Source organism: Chiloscyllium punctatum, chromosome 3 (assembly GCF_047496795.1).
Source record: "Chiloscyllium punctatum isolate Juve2018m chromosome 3, sChiPun1.3, whole genome shotgun sequence".
NCBI classification, from domain to species: domain Eukaryota; kingdom Metazoa; phylum Chordata; class Chondrichthyes; order Orectolobiformes; family Hemiscylliidae; genus Chiloscyllium; species Chiloscyllium punctatum.
In genome coordinates, this window is record NC_092741.1 from 132,944,050 (window position 1) to 132,967,279 (window position 23,230).

Below are 23,230 nucleotides of genomic sequence, written 5' to 3' on the forward strand. Positions count from 1 at the left end.
ATTCACATACCCATTCAAATGCACCCCCCCCCCCCACCAAATGTTGTAATTGTACTAGCCGCTACCACCTACTCCAGCAGCCTACACCACACATGCACCATTCTCTGCATGAAAAAGTTGCCCCTCAGGTCCCTTTAAAATCTTTTGCCTCTCATCCCAAACCCAAGCCTGCCAGTCTCAGATTCCTCCACCCCAGGGCAAAGAACCTGTCCACTTAACCCCATCCATGTCTCTCATGATTTTCATAAACCTCAATAGTCTCACATGTAAGCCTCCAACACTCCAGGAAGCATATGCAAATGAATTCAAATATGCAAATGAAATATTTACTAAACATTTCTGTCATAATTTTCTGTGATATACAGCCATACAATTATACAGCATGAAAACAGACCCTTCAATCCAACCAGCCACCCAAACCGATTTAGTCCCATTTGCCAGCATTTGGCCCATGTGTCTAGGTTTTAATAATACTAAAATATATAAAGCTGAGAAGCATGGACAGAATAAATAGTCAGATTCTCCTTCCCAAAGTTGAAATGTGAAACACAAGAGGGCAGAGGTTCAAGATGAGAGGGGGAAGTTCAACTCTCAATGAAAGCTACAAAATATTTAACAATACTTTAAATATTGTGTTTAGGCATAGATTGACATTTTGATTGTCTGTAATTGGAGATGGTCATTGCCTGACATTATTGTGATGCGAATGTTACTTGCCACTTGTCAGCCTAAGTCTGGAAATTGTCCAGATCTTGTTGCATTTGAACATGGACTGCTTCAAGACGTGAGTCGTTGCAAATTGTGCTGAACATTGTGCATCATCGGTGAACATCCCCACTTCTGACATTTGCATTAGCAGGAGTGGTCACAGCGCAGACCAGGGGGCGACTGGGAAGTTAATTTCCCTCTTAAAGAATTATCTCATGAATAGGTGGGGCGAAGACTCAACAGAAGTGGAAGTGGACACAGGGATTGCTGGGCACGTTAATGGATATATTTGGGATTTGGCTAAATCTGAGATGCTACAGGTGTAGTGTTTCTCACCCGTCATCCTCCTCTAACCAAAACAAAGTACTGGAGAAGATTCTGAGAGACAGGATTATGATTACTTGGAAAACCATAGTTTGATTAGAGATACACAGTATGGCTTTGAGAGGGGCAGGCCATGCGTTACAACCTTATTGAATTCTTTGAGAATGTGGCAAAATAGATGAAGGTAGAGCAGTGGACGTGGTGTTTAGGGGATTTAGCAAGGCATTTGATAACATTCCCCATAGTAGGCTCATTCAGAAAGTAAGAATGCATGTGATACAGGGATATCTAGTTGTCCGGATACAGAATTGGCCGGCCCATAGAAGACAGAGGGTGGTAGTAGATGCAAAGTATTCAGCCTGGGGCTCAGTGACAAGCGGTGATCCACAGGGATCGGTTCTGGGACCTCTCCTCTTTTTGATTTATATAAATGACTTGGATGAGGAAGTGGAAGGGTGAGTTAGTAAGGTTGCTGATGGCATGAAGTTTGATGGATTTGTGGATAGTGTGGAAGGCTGTTGTAGGTTACAAAGAGACATTGACAGGATGCCGAACTGGCCTGATAAGAGGCAGATGGAATTCAGCCTGGAAAAGTGTGAAGTGATTCACCTTGGAAGGTCGAATTTGAATGCAGAATACAGGTTTAAAGGCAGGATTCTTGGCAGTGTGGACGAACAGAGGAATCTTGAGGTCTATGTCCATGGATCCCTCAAAGTTGCCACCCAAGTTGAAAGAGTTGTTAAGAAGGTGTATGGTGTGTTGGCTTTCATTAGCAGAAGCGTTGCGTTTAAGAGCCATCAGGTTATGCGCTGCAGCTCTATAGAGTCCTGGTTAGACCACACTTGGACTACTGTGTCAAGTTCTGGTCACCTCTTTATAGGAAAGATGTGGAAGCTTTAGAGAGGGTGCAGAGGAGATTTACAAGGATGCTACCTAGACTGGAGGACATATCTTATGAAGAAAGGTTGAGGGAGATGGGTGATTCTCATTGCAGCAAAGAAGGATGAGAGATGACTTGACTGAGGTTACAAGATGTTGAGAGGCATAGGTACAGTGGATAGCCAGAGACATTTTCCCATGGTGGAAAAGTTTACCATGAGGGGACATAATTTTAAGGCAACTAGAGGAAGATTTAGGGGAAGATGTCAGAGGTATGTTCTTTACACAGAGAGTGATGGGTGCATGGCATGCACTGCTAGCAGTGGTAGTGGAGTCAGATATATTTAGGACATTTAAGCGACTCTTGGATAGGCACATGGAAGATACAATGAGGTGTACGTAGTTTAGTCTGATTTTAGAATAGGATAAAAGTCCAGCACAATATCGAGGGCCAAAGGGCCTGTACTGTGTTGCACTGTTTTATGTTGGAGAGATGGTAATTGATGAAGCAGCTGAAAATGGTTAGGCTGAGGACACTATCTGTGGAACTCCTAAACATATTCCTCGAAATACAAGAGTGTATTGACTTATTGCTTCAAAATTTGACCCTAAAGTATATATGTTGGGCTTTTACTTACCCTATATTCATTATGAAACCACTGTCCCTCCACAACACACACACACAACACATACCCTCAAAGTAGCTTTTCTTAATCTACTTTGGTCAGACCCTGCCTTATTTTAATAAAATTTGCTTTCACCTAATCCACAACCAGCTTTTTATAGATCACTTCTTTTCTTTTCCATAACAAACTTGAATCATACCATGTCATCGTTGTTATCACCAAAATGCGCCCCCCACTGCCACCTTGACCACCTGTTTAGCTTCCCTCCCCGGAATTAGGTCTAATACCACACAGTCCTTTGTTGTTCCTTCTAAGTATTGATGTAAAAAGGTTCGCCAGAATACATTTCAAGAAATATGTCCATCCAAACCCTTTATATTATAACCATCCCAATTAACGTTGGGGGAAGTTGAGATCCCCTAACATAATTACCTTATTGTTATCACACACCTCATATATCTACATATCTCAGAGTCATAGAGATCAGAAAAAAAGCACAGAAAAAAAACCTTTCAGCCCATTGTTTTTGGCCATCATGGACGCAATCCCATTTTCCACCACTTGACCCACAGTCCTGTGGTATACATCTAAATATCTCATAAATGTAATGAGGGTTTCTACTTCTATCACCCTTACAGGCAGTAAATTCCAGATTCCAACCATGAAAGAAGTTTTTCCTCATATCTCCTCTCAACCTTCTGCCCCTTAAATCCCTCCATCAAGGAGAAAAGTTTTGTTCTGTCGACCAAATCTGTGCCCCTCATAATTTTATAAATCTCAATCATGCCTCCCCCCTCAATTTCCTGCACGAAGGAAAACACCTTCCGTCAGTCCAATCTCTCTTCATAACTGAATCTCTCCAACCCAGGCAATATCCTGGTAAATTCTTCTGCACCCTCTCCAGTGATTTCATATCTGGCTCTCTATTGCTCACTGATTGTTTGGGACCTACAGTTTCCTTCTGTGATAGAATTTGGAACTAAGAGTTATTTTTTTTAAAATGGCTGACCCATTTAAGACAATAATGACGAGAAATGTTTTCTCACAGATGGTTGAAAGTCTTTGTAACAGTTCCTCAAAGAGGTGACAGAAGCAAAGACTTTGCATAGTTATGTGGTAGTGGTAGATAGATAAATTCCACGGATTTTTCACCATCTGAGAGACAACACTCCTCTTCATCTGTTATAAATGGGTAATCTCTTACTCTGTCATTATGCGCTCTGACCTAGACTCTTCCAACAAGAGAAAGGCCTGTAATCAGCCTGTCAAGAAAAGTCACCTCCATTCTTCTTATGAATATTCCAATGATTAATGGCACAAAGTATTCATTCTTCTTCATAAGACAGTTCTTCCATATCCAGAATCAACCTTGTTCCGACTGCTGCTGATGCCAATGCATTTTACTTAGATAAGCGTCCAAGCCTGTTCACTGCATTCTAGGAGTGGTTTCAGAATGCCTTGAACAATTTAAGCAATACTTCTCTATTTTTATGCTCCACTGACTTTGAAATAAAGGTCAATACTCAATTAGCATTCCCTATTACTTGGTAAATTTATATGCTAGCTTTTTGTGATTTATGCATGAGGATTACCAAATTCCTGTGAAGCAGCTTTATGCAATCTCTCAATAATAATAATATACTCAGTATATATTTATCTACGAGGAATAGAAGCAACGTATTCCCACAGATACTACTCCAATATACCACGAAGGACTCTGGTGTTTACCAAACCAGATCATGTGCTGAACTGGATGAGAAAATGGGAAAATTTTGAGATGGAATCTGGGGTCAACACAAGTAGTACACAGATGTATGGGTAGCAAATCAATGGACAATAAGGTTATCAAGTATCATAATCTCACATTTTCACATTATTTCCTAACTGCTAAGTTTTTTGTCTATTCGCTTTACCTGTCCACAACATCGTCACCACATGCCTTCCTGCCTATTTTTTGTCATTTGCAAACTTGCCTATAGTATGTTCACTTTTCTCATCCAATTCATGAATATATTGTGGACTCATGACTGATCCCAATGGCACACCACTAGTCACAGTTTGCCATCATGAAAATGATTCTCTTTGTCCTAACTCTCTGTCTTCTATTATTTAACCAATCCTCTACCAATGCTAATGCACTATCCTCCTATCTTATTGAATAGCCTACCATTTGGTACCTTATTGAATGCTTTTGTAAATTAAAATAGATTACATACACACTTTCTATTTGTCTATCATGCTTGTTTCCTCCTCAATGAATTCTAATACATTATCAGGCATAATTTTCTCTTTCTGAAGCCATGTTAATTCTGCCCGACTATATTATGTATTAGTTAATTTTTGTCTTTGAAATAGACAGTAACATTTCCCAACAAGAGATGTTAACCTACCTGGACTCGGGATATCTGTTTTTTTTAAATGTCTCCTTTCCCTTTTAAATAAGGGTGTCATATTGGCAGCTTTATAATCCCCTGTGTCTTTTCCAAAATCTAAAGATTCTTGGAAGATTACTACCAGTGCAATCACTACCTCTGGAACAACTTATTTTAATATCCTAGGATTATCCCATCAAATCCAGAATACATATTGGTCTTTAGTCCATTAACTTCCACAGTACTTTCCTTTAGTGATAATTATGGTATTTATTTTCTCCTTTTCCCGCTTGATTATTTAGTATTCATGGAATGCTATTAATATCTTCTATTGTAAAGACAGATGCAAAGCATTTATTCAACTCCTCTCCCATTTCCTGTTCCCCCATTATTACTTATCCAACCTCATTCTCTAAGAGGGCCTATGTTCACTTAGGCCTCTCTCTTACTTTTTATATATTTAAAGAAGCTCTTGTTGTCCATCTTGGTACTACAAATAAATTTATCCCTGAAGTTTATCTTTTACCCCTTTTAAAATTTTTTGGTTATACGTTGGCTTTTAAAACTTCCTCAATCTTGCTTATCACTAATTTTTGTCACAATGGTGTATATGTTTTCTCTTTTAATTTGATGCTATCATTAACATCCTTAGTTAACCACGGTTATCTTATCCTCTTCGCAGAATCCCTCTTTCACACTGGGATATGTTTTTGCTGTGAGCCATGAAGTATTTTCTTGAATGTTTATCATTGTTCCTCAACATTCTTTGCTACTAAATCCCTTCCCCAGCCATTCCAGCCAGCTCTGCCCTCAATCCTTTGTAATTAACCTTATTTAAATTTAGGACAGTTTCCTTCTGATCCAAGTTTCCCCTGCTAAATTCTACCATATTATCATCACTGTTTCCTAAAGGGTTCTTCTACTGTGAGATTATTTATTAAACCTGCTGATTACACATTTTTAAGACTTGTTTCAAAAGGGAAGAAATATATTCAAGGTGGTGAAAACATTTCCTTTTGTTCACATAGAACATAGATCAGTACAGCACAGAACAGGCCCTTCAGCCCACGATGTTGTGCCAACCACTGATCCTCATGTATGCACCCTCAAATTTCTGTGACCATATGTATGTCGAGGAGTCTCTTAAATGTCCCCAATGACCCTGCCTCCACAACTGCTGCTGGCAACGCATTCCACGCTCTCATAACTCTGTGTAAAGAACTCGCCTCTGACATCCCCTCTATACTTTCCTCCAACCAGCTTAAAACTATGACCCTGCCCTGGGAAATAGTTTCTGGCTATCGACTCTATCTATGCCTCTCATTACCTTGTATACCTCAATTAGGTCCCCTCTTCTCCTCCTTTTCTCCAATGAAAAAAGTCCGAGCTCAGTCAACCTCTCCTTATAAGATAAGCCCTCCAGTCCAGGCAGCATCCTGGTAAAGCTCCTCTGAACCCGCTCCAAAGCATCCACATCTTTCTTATAATAGGGCGACCAGAACTGGACGCAGTATTCCAAGTGTGGTCTAACCAAACTTTTATAGAGCTGCAACAAGATCTCACGACTCTTAAACTCAATACCCCTGTTAATGAAAGCCAAAACACCATATGCTTTCTTAACAACCCTGTCCATTTCGGTGGCCATTTTAAGGGATCTATGTATCTGCACCCCAAGATTCCTCTGTTCCTCCACACTACCAAGAATCCTATCCTTAATCCTGTACTCAGCTTTCAAATTCGACCTTTCAAAATGCATCGCTTCGCGTTTATCCAGGTTGAACTTCATCTGCCACCTCTCAGCCCATTTCTGCATCCTGTCAATGTCCCGCTGCAGCCTACAACAGCCCTCTATACTGTCAACGACACCTCCAACCTTTGTGTCATCTGCAAACTTGCTGACTCATCCTTCAATCCCCTCATCCAAGTCATTAATAAAAATTACAAACAATAGAGGCCCAAGGACAGAGCCCTGTGGAACACCACTCACCACAGACTTCCAGGCAGAATATTTTCCTTCTACTCCCACTCGCTGTCTTCTGTTGGCCAGCCAATTCTGTATCCAGACAGCTATGTTCCCCTGAATCCCATCCTCCTGACCTTCTGAATGAGCCTACCATGGGGAACCTTATCAAATGCCTTGCTAAAGTCCATATACACCACATCCACAGCTCAACCTTCATCAACTTTTCTAGTCACATCCTCAAAGAACTCGATAAGGTTTGTGAGGCATGACCTGCCCCTCACAAAGCCGTGTTAAGTGCATTTAATCAAGCCATGCTCTTCCAGATGGTCATAAATTCTATCCCTCAGAATCCTTTCTAGCACCTTGCAGACGACAGACGTGAGACTTACTGGTCTGTAATTGCCGGGGATTTCCCTATTTCCTTTCTTGAAGAGAGGAATTACATTTGCCTCTCTCCAGTCCTCAGGTATGACTCCAGTGGAGAGCGAGGATGAAAAGATCTTCGCAAGTGGCGAAGCAATTGCATTTCTCGTTTCCAAAGCAGCCGAGGACAAATCTGGTCTGGGCCTGGTGACTTGTCAATCTTAATATTTGACAAAATTTTAGTACATCAGCTTCCTCTATCTCTATCCATTTCAGCATGCACGCCTGCTCTTCAAAGGTTTCATTCACTACAAAGTTCGTTTCTTTCGTAAAGACAGAAGCAAAAAACTCATTTAGGGCTTCCCCTACCTCCTCAGACTCCACACACAAATTCCCTATGCTATCCCTGATTGGGCCTACTCTTTCTTTGACCATTCTCTTATTCCTCACATAAGTGTAAACTGCGTTTGTGTTCTCCCTAATTCGTTCTGCCAAGCCTTTCTCGTGCCCCCTCCTGGCTCTCCTCAGACCATTTTTAAGCTCCTTCCTCGCCTGCCTGTAATCCTGTAGAGCTGAGCTTGACCCTAGCTTCCTCCACCTTATGTAAGCTACCTTCTTCCTTTTGACGAGAAGCTCCACCGCTCTCGTCATCCAAGGTTCCTTTATCTTATCACTTCTTACCTGTCTCAGAGGGACATATTTATTCATCACTTGCAACAACTCTTCCTTAAACAGTCTCCACATGTCTATAGTGCCTTTACCATGGAACAATTGCTCCCAATCCATGCTTCCTAACTCATGTCTAATCGCATCATAGTTTCCTCTTCCCCAATTAAATATCCTCCTATTTTGCTTAATCCTCTCCTTCTCCATAACTATGTAGAATGTGAGGCAGTTGTGGTCACTATCACCAAAATGCTCTCCCACCACAAGATCTGATACCTGCCCCGGCTCATTGCCGAGTACTAAGTCTAGAATAGCCTCTCCCCTCGTCGGCCTGTCAACGTACTGAGTTAGGAAACCCTCCTGAACACACCTTATAAAAACAGCTCCATTCAAATCTTCTGCTCGAAGGAGGTTCCAATCAATATTGGGAAAGTTAAAGTCACCCATTACAGCAACCCTACTACGCCCACACTTTTCCAAAATCTGCCGAGCTATGCTTTCTTCCATCTCCCTGCTGCTATTGGGGGGCCTGTAGTAAACCCCTAAAGAGGTGACTGCTCCCTTGCTGTTCCTAATTTCCACCCATACTGATTCGGTAGGCAGATCTTCCTCGACAATGGAAGCTTCTGTAGCTATGATACCCTCTCTGATTAATAGTGCTACACCCCCTCCTCTTTTACCCCCCTCCCTATTCTTTTTAAATGCTCTAAAACCTGGAACATCCAGCAACCATTCCTGCCCCTGAGAAACCCATGTTGTGGCCATAACAGAGACATCATAGCACCAGGTACTGATCCATGCTCTAAGTTCGTCACTTTTATCCCTGATACTCCTTGCGTTAAAGCAAACACACTTTAACTGATACCTTGGTTCCTTGCCAGGAAAACCCTTCCCATTAGCTGGTCTACCTCTTGCTACTGCCTCATCTGCATCAACTCTCATCTCCGGTATACAGCTCAGGTTCCCACCCCCCTGCCATGAGCGACTTATATCCTATGTACATGAACTAAAGAATATCATGGTAGTTATAAAATGGATCATAGTGAATTAACAGTAGCCCTGACTTTTCAAGCCATTGGGTCATCTTTTCTATGTGATCACAAGTAAAAAGTACCCCCCTCCACTAGTTTAGAGCCTTCTACTTTTTTTAATAGGTAAATGTCCATATTACTGGTTACATCTCTAACATTCGTTTTCAAAAAAAGATACTGAAGGAAATATCTCTTTTCACAGCAATCAACCTTCAGAATGGAAACTTCACTATTTTTAAGCAGTTACATCGGCAACATAATGTAAACTTTTGCTTGTGGGCAAAGTACAGAGATAGTTTTGCAACACAAAAGCAACTTCTCCATTATCTATCAACTGAAGACACATGTGCCTTAACATATTTCCAACCGCACAAGGAGAAAAAAAAGTGTATTCTTATAAATATCACTACTGGCCAAATGTCTTCTATTATTTAGCCAATCCTCTACCAATGCTAATAAATATAATATACAAATTAGATTTTGCTCATTTTGATTGTTGCTTAATTGTGGGCGGCACGGTGGCACAGTGGTTAGCACTGCTGCCTCACAGCGCCTGAGACCCGGGTTCAATTCCCGCCTCAGGCGACTGACTGTGTGGAGTTTGCACGTTCTCCCTGTGTCTGCGTGGGTTTCCTCCGGGTGCTCCGGTTTCCTCCCACAGTCCAAAGATGTGCCGGTCAGGTGAATTGGCCATGCTAAATTGCCCATAGTGTTAGGTAAGGGGTAAATGTAGATGTAGGGGTATGGGTGGGTTACGCTTCGGCGGGGCGGTGTGGACTTGTTGGGCCGAAGGGCCTGTTTCCACACTGTAAGTAATCTAATCTAATCTAATCTAATCTAATCTAATTAATCAAAAATAAATATTTTCCTGTAAAGTTTCTGATTCACCAACACAAATCATTCTTTCTAAAGAAGCAGAGCTTCAAGAATGGTAATTTCTTATGAATTGGTAAACTTTTGAAATAGCCAGTCAGTTGTATGTAGGAGAGATGGCAAACAGGTTTTGCACATCCCTGTACAACAAACAGCAATGTGACAATACCATATTATCTGTGTTTGTGGTTTTGATTGAGGGATAAAGGTTAGTCAAGAACAACGGATAATGATCCTGCTCCTTTTTCTAAACAGCACTTTAGGATCTTTGGCATTCATTCGTAAGAGTAGATGTCTCATTCCAAAAGATGGCACATCCAACAGTGCAGCACTCAGTACTGTACTGAATTTTCAGCTTCCATTTTATGCTATGGGACTTGAACTCTCAATTTTCTGATTGAGATGCAGTAATACTACCAATTGAGTTGTGGAAAGACTCTCTTGATCCTTCATAGAATGTTAAACTTAGACTCTAACTGTTTTAACATTTTTTTAAACATGCGAACAATTTTACAAATTAACATAAAGCAGGAACGCAAGCCGAACTCAACAATTGTTACCATTCATACCATTAGTTATAGGTCTTCCAAATAATTATTAAAATGGAACAATTAAATGGTTATTTGTTAGGCTTAAATATTTAATTTTCTCAATTTAGAGTCAGCCAATGAATTGGAGAGATACATTAAACTCAAAATGTGCAAATTGTGAATTACTATTTGGTAGCTAATTACATTTCAAAAAGTTCTGCAAAATAAACTGGTTCTCTTGAGAATGGCAGACTGATATAGGCCTGCTTTCACTCATGATGATCTAACAGAACTAATCTGAGTTCACACAGTTGATGAGTTGTGGACCTTTTCACAGCTGTGAGACAGCACTGACAACTCACGCAATAAGATTTATTCTTATGTTCGATAGTCTAGACTTGGAAGAGAAAAACAAACTGTGTACTTCTGTCTCAGATCCTTTTTACAAGGAAATTTATGTCGATCATGGTGAGGGGATTGCACTGAAAAACTAAATGCTGCTCCTCTCAGTTATAGCAATAACGAGATGGAGGAAAAATTGAGCATATAATATATTTTTATGCACTTTTAGAAGAGTTTCCTTTTCTCATTTAACACCAACCTGACATTTAATCTCCACAACAGGCATCCTCAGTCATTCTGATAAGAAAGTGATTACCTAGTAAATACAAAACAAGTTGCACATTTACAGGTATTCATCAGCTACTTCTCCCAAACAACCATTACATACTAGTCTACGTTGCAAATGTTGACATTTTAAGCCGAATCATATTTTCACACAGTATTTTTACCAAGGCTTTCCCCTGGAAGTCAGAGAATAGCACTTGAAATGGGAATGTGGGCTGTCATTCTTTACCATAGTCCAAGAACACCAAGGCTAATAGCTCCACTCTACAGCTACCTTAATATAGATTAGGAATCAATGTGGAAATCATCAGGTTTCTTTTATGATATGGCTACATACTGACGTCACCAACGAAATAATCAGAAACATTGAAACAAGAATCTTGTATTTGGGTGGGCTGAATTTTAACTCAAGGTAAAATGGAGAACTCTAATCTTGCTCAGTGGTGTGCAGTATTTCTTTTTTTCCAATTTCCTTTAATCCTGCTGGAGTCAACACTCCTTTATATTATAAATGATTTGGAGATGCCATTGTTGGACTGGGATGTACAAAGTTAAAAATCACACAATACCAGGTGATAGTCCAACAGGTTTAATTGGAAGCACACTAGCTTTCGGAGCATTGCTCTACCACCTGATGAAGAAGCGACGCGCCGAAAGCTAGTGTGCTTCCAATTAAACCTGTTGGACTATAACCTGGTGTTGTGTGATTTTTAACTTTATCTTATTAAGGAATGTTTGGTGTTTTAGCAAAATTACCCAATTTCCAAAAGATGTTAATTAAATTTGCAATCAAAACAGAAAACACCGCAAGAAATTCAGAAGGTCTGTGAAGAGTCGAACAGCGTTACATTTCAAGTATTAACTTTTACCAGAAATTTTACAGTAGTACTAGCCAGTACCAAGCAGAAGGGTTTCATAAATAATCTGTTGTGTTGAAATAATTGATCTGATCTAAAGTTATCTGGCATTGCTACAAATGTCTTTAATGTTCCAGTAAAATGGGAGGACAAGAAAAAGCTATTCTAAAATTTCCATTCTGAGAAGTGACACCTATTAAAAAGTGATAAAAGCATGAGCAGTCAGTTCTATCCACCGGCAGCATGCATCGAGGATTGGAAGCAGACGAGCAGCTGATTAGCATTCATGTCAGCTGTTGTTCTGTGCCATGTAAACACATACAAGAGCCAGTAGGCAGCATCTCAAAAAGCAAAGAGATTTTCGTGATGACAATAAAAGAGACCCACGAGACAGAGGCAGGTACATTAGGATGATTTTTAATAACTTAAATTGATAGATCATTTCAGTAAGTGGTGGGGGATGACTGGGACTCATGCTTCCAAAGGTTTTTTGACCAATTATTATGGAAAATGCTGCACAGTTAATATATTGTTACTAAAAGTAGAACTGCTTTGTGTCTTACCAAATTATTAGCACAATCCATTTCATTGTTACACTCCTATTTAACTTAAATTAACATATAGTCTGTTCTTTAAGTTCAAAGTCATTTATTACAAACTATTTGATAATCCAACTTTTGTAAATTTAATTAATACATTTCTGTTAACAGTTTTAAATTGCTTAAGTCAATATTCTGGATAATTTTATAAAACAACAAAACTGAATTATTAATAGAATTTTCAGCAATAGACAGGATAACAATTCACTCATTAGTTTAACACACATTTTCTCACTGTTGTATGTTGTGTTAAAGGAAAATAATATCATAGGTTCAGGTATATTCCAATGTGGTATACTATTTGAATCAATGTCAATCACCCAGAATGAAGGATCCTCAAAACTAATAGAAACTTCATGGATGTTAAGAATCAAAGCAATCCAATCTAATTAGACTGCAGAAATGTGGATTCCAACAATATAAGTCCCACATTATTTGATGCCCCTTGGCAATATCATCTGAAGAGATGAGGTCAGGTCCCACATGTGTAATGATGTTAACCAGATACACCACTGACTGTCATCACTAATATTTCTCTAACTACCATTTCAGGCTGCATCTGATATTCTGGATGGGGTTCAACTTCCTCCATTTAGATACAGATGACTAGCGCTGTTCCTTTCAGCTGCACCTCAAAATTCTTCCATATAGCATTAATAGTATTTTCCCTCCTGGCAATTATCCAAAGTTGAACCATACTGGTTGTAATTTCCGCATCTTATGTGATGCACAGCTGAATTTTGGACCCCATATCCTCTCCAATACATAAGCCCCTTCCACTCCATAACATCACTTCCTTCTTAGCAAATCATGAGTAAAAACTTTTACCCATGTCTTCTTCATCTTCAGAGCAAACTATCCCGACCTCTTCCGGTTGAGTATTTGTCATCCGTCCTCCAAAGATATTGATTTATCCAAAATCATTGCCTATATTGATTCTTTTACTAAATTCCATTCAAACACCGCGAGTGGTCACTGGCTATCCAAACACTCCACCTCTATAAGTATCCTAGTTTGTCACTTGTTCAGTCATATCACTTTCTGATGTTTCTTTTTTTTTTGACTCAGTGATCTTGTGTAGTGCCTCGGGCGTATTTCATATTAAATAAACAAATAAATACAAGTTGACGTTAATATTTTGTACTTCTTCCCCAGAAGGAAACAAGCTATCGCATATGTCATATTCCAACGCTATACAAGGTTAGTCGCATCTTCAGTATTAAAACAAATTTTCTAGAATGTTGCCCACTCTCATATCGAGCAGATCAAGTACAAGACAACTCGATTGGCTTTCCACTGGAATCACCAAGTCACAAGATTTCAGAGTAAAAGTGGTCACAGATAAGTAATATGAATGGGGGAGTTTACACAATGGGGGTCAAAAGTAGTTGAGACAGGAGATTGGCAGGAGTGGCAGGCACTTGCTCTCAGCAGGTTTCGCCCAACTTCCTAATGTCTAGTCCCTCAATCAGACACTGTTTCTCTGACCAACTGCCTAAGGTGGTAAGCTTGTACATGTTTCAGCTGCTCTACATGCCACATGATAAACAGGCCTGTCTGAAGCTGCATTAATCCCAGTGGTGGTGGCATGAGACATTAAGTAGCCAATAGTTAACCATTTAAGGGCCTAAATAGGCAGCAGAGTAAGAAACCCTTCCCACCTTGAACTAAATTCTCATAGAAGAGAGAAGATGCCAATGTCAGGTATGCCACCACTTGCCTCATTAAATACCCTTCCTGCCAACAAACTCACCACTAAACAAAGCAGAAGATTCTGTCCTGGGATTCTGCTCTGCTTTAAATCATAGAAGAAAATCAGCCAGTCAGGATTCACTATATTACAAATTATTAGACTAACAAGTTATAACTACAATAATATTTGAACCCATATGGTGGAGCATACTGTTTGGTTGGTGTTAGTGTCTCAACAAAATCCATCTGTACAGGCTCCACAAATAAACCAGTCTCAACAGATATACCAATGCTCTACAACGGAGTTGTGATTTCTCAGCCAAATTCAACCTCACTCGTGAACTTGTAAGAAAAATCCAAAATCTCAGGACTTTACTGATACCCAATTTGCTCAAAGTAGTGCTTGGGACCCAATTGCTGACTGTCTGCTTGTCAGCTATTTGGTTACAGAGAATAGCTTAGCATGACCTCTAAGCTACTGCGGGCATTTTCTTTTACAGAGATATATAGGAGGCTTTTTGGCACAGGTGAGTATTGAAAGAGCAAGCGAGAGAGAGAAAACCATATAGTGAAGAGGCTGACATCTTTAATTTTTGGCCCAAATTAACATTTCTATATGACCCCTCCACTCCTCAGACACCAAGTTTCTCATTTCTTCATTATTGATGGCTTGTCGTTTCATGAGCCTGCCATTTCTTCACCCAGTTGCTGTCCAGAAGCCTTTTTAAGTTATGAAACAAAACCAAAAATTGCTGGCAATTACCAGCAGTTTGTGTTTTTGTTTCAGATCTCCAGCATCTGCAGCTCTTTATTTTATTTTTAAAAGTTAAGTCATTGACTTTCATTCAGAGCTTCCCACAGCTAATGAGATGGTGCATGCTCTGTGTCCGGGCAGAGGTCCAGTGCCTAATCCATGTCTTGGGCCTCACCATCCCACAGCCACAGAGGCTGTTCTGCAGGCCCTGACACTGTCACTCGACTTGACCACAGTTCATCCAGAACCACCTTCAGCAGAAACATCAATCTAGCGCCACATCCCGTGGCACAGGGTAGTGCAGGTGTACTGGACAGCAACCCCAAACTCAGCATTCAAGCACATGACACAATCTTGACCTCTCATTCCAATGACATCCACGGCTATAGTGATCTATCACAGGTGCTCCGTTCCATTAGTGTTATCATACTTTACTGACAAGTGATTTACATTCATAGCAATGCTGTACATGGTAACAAATTACAACTGTGGCTTCCTTTTGTTGGCCAATAAGGAAAACATTAGCTTGCTCCCATAGTCACCAAACAAAATAGAGAAATTGGGGTTAATTGCCCAAGAGCAGAGAGACTGAGAGAGGAGACTTAATATATGTATTCAAAGCCATGGAGGGTTTTATGGGGAGAAAAATAAACAATTTTCAGCAGCAGCAGAATGAGTAACAAGAAAACACAGATATAAGGAAATTGGTAGAAGATGCAGAGAGGTGAGTTTTGTTTTATAAGCCCAACAAGTTGATATGACCTGATATGTAGAAAGTATACTGGAAAAAGATTCAGCAATAACTTATGTAAAAAAAAAAGTTGGACAAATAGTTGAAGGGGGAACATTTTTAGGAATTTTGCCCTCTTCAACCCAATGCTTATTGAGGTACAGTCTTGCATTAAGTGTAGTGCAGAATTACAAATTGTGTTTATTGGTATTAAAAGAGAGCAAACTGTGCTTTACATGAAGTATTTGTTGTGCTATATCCAAGCATGCCAATTTGTTATATTAAATTGTTTCAAGATACTATAAGTAAAACTTAAAAAATGATCTTCAAAACTTATAGTTAAGACCTTTACATCTTATGGGGAGGAAGCAATACATTGTGGGAGACAGAGTATTGCAATTTAATACATAACAGAATAATGGTGATTACCCAAATATTTATATTTACTTAACTTCCATTAACATAATCATCATACCTTAAATTTTAAGAAAATATTAGGTACACCACTGTACATAAATATATTAATACACCAAGAAATGATATGTGGATTAGGTTTCGTCCTATAGGAAGAAGTACTGTTCCAACCATAATTGACTATGGTGCAAGTTCCAGCATTATTGTAATATCTGCTCATTTTTACTCTAAAACAAACTGAATTATTTTAACACAAAATTACTTTTTTGTTTTAAGAGTTGCAGAAGCAAATGCATCTATTTGCTGCCAATAATGACCCATAAACAACTCCACTGTGAAAGATCAAACCATCAAATTTTCAGTGGTATGGAATGAAGTACACGTTGCTGGAATATCATAACACAATACTTCAAATACTGGGACAAAAATCATTAATATTCCCTGAGTGAAGCCAGATACGTCGTCAGTTTAATATCTCATCTGAAGGTCTGCAGTTGTCACAATGCAGCAATGTAGAGGGTATGTCAGTCTGAGTTATGAACTCAAAGCACAGTTTATAAAAAACATGCTTCATTGGGATTGATCACACTCTTCTTCCCAAGACATGAAAGGCAAGCTGAAAGACAAGATATTAAACATACGATATACATATAAGAGATACCTCTTAATCCTCCATTCATGGATGGCTGCATACGTTGTGGTCTGGGTGAGCACTTTTGTGATTCTTTGGCCTGCAGAATTAAAATACAAAGATGAGGTTGGTCAGAACAAACACTTACATTCCCAGTGATGGTGAAGCCCAGGACATGAGGGCAAAAGGCAAGCTGAAGAATTTTCAACCATCTTCAGCCTAAACATTTAAGTCTATAAGTTATCTCAGTTTATCTCTCAGGTTCCCATCAGAGATGTCAGTCTTTAGCCAATTTGATTTACTCCACATGATAACAAGAAATTACTGAGCACATCAAATATAGCGAAGGCTTATAGTCCGTGGTATCATCGTTTTTATAATGGTAGCTAGAAGCAGGGATAAGCTAATTAGCTCAGTGAGCCTGTTCAGTCACCAAGATTGTGGTTGATCTGTATCCTAACTCAATATATCTGCCCTTAACCAAAATCCTTTCATACAAATGGACAATGAATAGTTGATCTAACATTGATTTTGAAAATTCCAATATCTGCCATTCCTTATCTGTAGAAGTCTTCATTAATTTCAATGAAAAGTCTGCCTCTAATTTTTAGACTTTGCATCTAGCCCCAAACCCCCCAAACAAACAGAAATTGGTTTAGTAGCTGACAAAGTGGAAAATTGTCAGGTGTATTCATCCACAAAAATTCAAATCTGGTCAACTGGCAAGTTCAACTTCCTGGACAATTGTTTCTTTAAAACAATGAAGGATAACATGACTTAGGATGGTAATAATGTTAACAGTATAATATTAATACTTAAAAATAAAACACAGAAGTACAATAGGGCTAAAGAAAACATATCAAAAACAATCCAAATATTGGTTTGACAATGGAAATTTATAAGGAAATGTTCAGCAATTAATAAAAATGGTACCCCAGATTACTATAAACTCAGAAAAAATTAAAATCTGATACAATCCATGATTCAGAAATATCAAGGATGCACAGCGATGTATATAATTTCAAAGATGTGGAGAATCAGCTGAAGCTAATTGACCAGGAAAGACTTTGCTGAAGAACACTTCAGTAAAGGTCAAGTCTGGATTTAAGTAACAAACTGTTGTGTCTGTCGTTCACTTATTAATTAACACACAAATGTAAGACCAGTTTCACATGAGCTAACTAATAAATGCACTCCAATTTTGTACATGAGAAAATGTAACACAAACCTTTGCTTGTGCTCTTATTACTTTTTTCTTATTTCCACGTTGTCCTTCCTTCTGGTATTGTTCATTAAATGTATCCAGTATGTCATACAACTCATGGGCCACAGCTGGAGGCTCAACATCGCCATACAAAATTGCACATGCTCGGATGTCTTCGCAGTAAAACCTATGTAAACAAAATTGTGATGGATGAAGATATTTTAGACTAGTAAATTCTGCCTTACACTGTTTGTTCTACTTTTATTCACTACATTAATGTAAAACCATTTTACAATGACAACCTAAGACTCTCTCAGTACATTATAAGCATGTGCTACAATATATTAATAGCTTCTTAAAAATTTAGAGCTAACTGTCACGTCACATGTCAGTTCAGATAAGTAAGAAAGCACAAGTCATAGAAATGTACAGTACCAAAGCAAGTCATTTGGTCCAGTTCATGTTCAGTAGTTCCATGAAAGAACTTTCTACTTCGCTCTTTTCCACAAAAAATCCACAAAACTTACCCTGTCCCCATTTTTTTCAAGTGTTTATTTTTCAAGTACGGGCACATTCACACAAAAATAATATCAAGACAAAGAGAAATAAAAATAATTCAATTCATAAATTTACTCTTACATTAAGAAAGATGCCCACAGCATTAAGTTGTGTTATATAGACTGAATTAGGTACACTATAACATGTAAGAAGAAACTGTCCCTGAGGAGTAAAGTTGAAGGAAAGATCAATACCCTATATACTGGAGGAAGCATTTCTGCTCTGCCCAAAATTTGGGAAATTGCACTCAAAAAGGCGTGACCATGCAGGCAAGACAGGGATGGTATATAACTGAATAAGATGATTCTGGGAGTCTTCAACACTGTCTTTTAATCTGATGCTGTGAAGCTCAATGGAATCAAAGTTTCTTCCAGCTGAACACCACTCATTTCGAGGAAACACAATGAGTCACATGGATGTGAAATGTATTCTGGGTGGGAGACCAATGTCATTCCCCAAAAGCAGCTCAGCAATGTTACTACTAATCAAGTTAATTGATTGCTGGACGGCCTAGCTTCAAGACCCCTGGAGAACATGAGTGTGCTTGCCAGAAATAAAAGAACCAACACTAGGTAAAAACTTTTTAGGCCTCATCCTCAACAATAATGCCATTGTAGAAACATCAAATCATGTTAGTACTGATAGGAGTAACCATTACTCTTACATTAAAGATGAAAACCCATCTTCACACTGAGTGTTTTTCCATCAGGCTGTATCACACTAATACCATGCTAATTGGGATTGTCTCAGGATAAATATAACAGTTCAAAACTGGACACACACTCGTATCTTTAAGGTAAAATCGACACAGTCCCAGAGGAACATTGGGCTGCTCCCTCATTACAGGGAGATGACTGGTGATGGATTTAATCTGAAGGTCACCACGCTTCAAGAGAAAGGTAAAAATGTAGAAAGCAAGATCTTCACGTTTACCTCAGACGATACAGGATATGAACCCATGCTTTTGGTATCACTCTGCATTGCAAACCAGCCATTCATTCAATGGAGTTAATCGACCCCATGATAGGTTAGGCAATCAGCATCAGAACCATACTCTACAACAACCTGTAACCTCATAGTTCAGGGTATATTTGATTTGACATTCACCATCAAGCCAGAGGACCAACCTTGTTTCAATGAGCAATGCAGAAGGGCATGCCACAAAAATCATCAGATGATCTAAAAATGTGATGTCAAACTGGTGCAGCTACAACACAAGAGTACATGCATACTAAACAGCAGAAGCTTAAAGGAAGAGCTGAGTATTCTCGGAAGTGATAAGATCTAAGTGCTGCAGTCCTAAAACAATTAGTTGCAAATGGTCACGGACAATTAATTGAAGGAGGGAAAAGGTACTATAAACGCTCCCATCCACATTGATGAAAGGGATTGGCTTGTCAGTGCGAGAGACTTGTCATTTGCAATTGTCTTCAACAGAATTGTCAAAGGAATGAAAAATCTCAGCCTCTACTGGAGTTTTCCACTAAACTTACATGAAGGAAAAAGCAAGCTGAATCAACTCCTACTTCTATTGGTGTACATTAATCTGTTTATTAGCATATCAAATATTTTGATATGATTAAACAATTAAAATGTGCCTGCCTCCTTCTAAAATAAATACAATTTGAGCCTTGAAGTGTCAACATAATAAACACAAACTCAAAAAGAAATAATTTTTGATACAGTTTTTCAATTAAAATAGAAAGCATCTCCAAATATCCTTCTATTACAACATGATTTGTAAACCAGGAATGGATTCAACAGATCTAGTTTTAAATAAGTCTTTTGCAGGCACTGGATTCTCATAATTTTGACCTTGGCTCATGATCAATTGTGTAGGCTGTGCCTGCAAAAGACATATTCCAGACTAGATCTTTCAAATCAATTGATGGTTTATAAATTGTATTCTAGCAGAAATATGTTTGGAGATGTCTCCATTTAATACATTTTAAGTGAAGGTGGTATATCAAAAATTATTTATTCTTAGAACAAATATTATTGCAGTGTGGAATGAGTTCATTATTATTATTAATGAAACATTTTGTGAATATGTAAACCCCATAAGTCATGTATGAGTCAATAAAAAGTGTTAATTTTCTTTGTTAACTTTGGAAACTTGGACAACCCACAGGAGGTACCTGACAGCAATTACAGAAATAGCAAAAGCGGTGCCTTTGCAAGATGCTCAAATCCCTTGCCAAGAAAGATAGTCCAACAGCTTGTCCATCAGTGAAGCACTAATCACTCAGAACCAGCTGTGCTGGGCAGGACATGGAGCATGTATACCTGATGATAAATTCCCAAAGCAATTGCTCTGCCCAGAGTTGATTGTGACTGCAGCAAAAGGGCTTCTTCAAAGCATCCCTGAAGGTCAAAAACGCCCATCAACTCACTGCCAAGTTTGGCTTGTGATTGACCAAAATGATTCAACTCCAAACACATTGAGTGACTTTGTTGGATCAAAACGGAGATTAATGTGGCTTTTAGAGCTCAAAGGGATCAAAATGTATGGTGTGAAAGTAGGAACAGAGTACTGAACTGAATGATCAGCCATGATCATGTTGAAAAATGGAACTGAATGATCAGCCATGATCATGTTGAAAAATGGAGCAGGCTCAAAGAACCAAATGACCTATTCGTGTTCCTATTTCCTATGTTTCTATATTTCTATGAATCTGCAGAGGTAGTTACCAGTAGTAGCATGAAAACCTGCAGATAGCTCATCCATTGGTAAGAGACCACCCACCATACCAATGGTAGAGTATGCAAATCGCAGATTGGATTTAGAGCTGACGAGGAGAATCATATAGTCCCTACTTCTACGCCTGAAGCTTTCCACTTCAGAACTTAACGGCCACAGAAATTGTGCTAAACTGCAGCCAAACAGGTTGATTATAAATTTCTAAATCCTTCTGGTATGGATTTGAGGGGCAGAAAGTGGGATTGTTTCCTGATCAGCCATAGCTGCAGTACATCAACCTCTCCGCATCAAATGTTTTATGTGCATACACACAGACATACACATACAAAGATAGACAGTGTTAGATGAAAATATATGTGAAATATACAAGATGTTACAAGATATATTATACAAATCCACAAGTTATATCAATGCAATTAACATATCGGGAATGTGGATATTGCTCTTTAAACAGCCGAAGTTGAGATTTGTGAAAAAGTCAGGCCAGTTATGTGCTTTGTCACCACTTGGTGTCTCTCTTACATCTCCTTCTGGACTTGCTTACTCATCACATGATAAGATCCAAACACAACCTGCATTCTATGACTCGGTAGTGTGTCAACATAAATGTAATTTTATTTTTCTATGATACGTGATATGATTCTGACACATTTTAAATCAAGTAAAGAACACTTCTTAGCTCTAATTACAACTTACTTGCGATTTGTCTCTTTTCTTTCAATCAAATAAGATCCTTCTAATGATATTCCAGCAAACAACCCACGTGACTTGCAGTAGGTGAAGACAGCAGCTGAACTTCTAACAGCAACATCTCCCTCTAAGTTTCTGAAAACAATAAACATCTGGTAAAATATGTATTAATGATACAGTAAAGCAATTTGAAAAATGCATTAGTAGGTACTATTGCAGGTTTTGTTTAGTCACAGTGGCATTAGACTTCGTTCAGTTGTATATCTGAGTCAACATGTTCCAGGCCCATTCCAGAAACTCAAGCACATTAAGACCATAAGACCATAAGACATAGGAGTGGAAGTAAGGCCATTCGGCCCATCGAGTCCACTCCGCCATTCAATCATGGCTGATGCGCATTTCAGCTCCACTTGCCAGCGTTCTCCCCGTAGCCCTTAATTCCTCTAGACAACAAGAACCTATCAATCTCGGCCTTGAAGACATTTAGCGTCCCGGCTTCCACTGCACTCCGTGGCAATGAATTGCACAGGCCCACCACTCTCTGGCTGAAGAAATGTCTCCGCATTTCCGTTCTGAAATGACCCCCTCTAATTCTAAGGCTGTGTCCACGGGTCCTAGTCTCCTCGCCTAACAGAAACAATTTTCTAGCATCCACCTTTTCAAAGCCATGTATTATTTTGTACGTCTCTATTAGATCTCCCCTTAATCTTCTAAACTCCAACGAATACAATCCCAGTATCCTCAGCCGTTCCTCATATGCTAGACCTGTCATTCCAGGGATCATCCGTGTGAATCTCCGCTGGACACGTTCCAGTGCCAGTATGTCCTTCCTGAGGTGTGGGGACCAAAACTGGACACAGTACTCCAAATGGGGCCTAACCAGAGCTTTATAAAGTCTTAGTAGTACATCTCTGCTTTTATATTCCAACCCTCTTGAGATAAGAGACAACATTGCATTCGCTTTCTTAATCACAGACTCAACCTGCATGTTTACCTTTAGAGAATCCTCGACTAGCACTCCCAGATCCCTTTGTGCTTTGGCTTTATTAAGTTTCTCACCATTTAGAAAGTAGTCCATTCCTATATTCTTTTTGCTAAAGTGCAAGACCTCGCACTTGCTCACGTTAAATTCCATCAGCCATTTCCTGGACCACTCTCCCAACCTGTCTAGATCCTTCTGTAGCCTCCCCACTTCCTCAGTACTACCTGCCTGTCTACCTAACTTTGTATCATCGGCAAACTTCGCTAGAATGCCCCCGGTTCCCTCATCCAAATCATTAATATATAATGCAAACAGCTGTGGCCCCAGCACCGAACCCTGCGGGACACCGCTCGTCACACCGCTACACACACAGTTCAATATTGCCAATACCTACAATGAAATATTAAACTAGGAGGCCAGCTACTCTATCAGATGGATGTAAAATATTCCGTGGCA

At 39.2% G+C, this 23,230-nt stretch overlaps 1 protein-coding gene across 1 annotated transcript in view; it reads right to left on the minus strand.

Moving 5' to 3' along the window:
- sh3yl1 (SH3 and SYLF domain containing 1) overlaps positions 1-23,230 on the minus strand; it is a 165,870-nt gene that overhangs the window by 56,110 nt on the left and 86,530 nt on the right. The window contains exons 6-8 of the mRNA XM_072560974.1: positions 21,799-21,927; positions 17,868-18,030; positions 16,670-16,739 (exon numbers count right to left, since the gene is read on the minus strand). Of these exons, the coding sequence (XP_072417075.1) occupies positions 16,670-16,739; positions 17,868-18,030; positions 21,799-21,927 (362 nt within the window). The remainder of the gene's footprint in view (positions 1-16,669; positions 16,740-17,867; positions 18,031-21,798; positions 21,928-23,230) is intronic.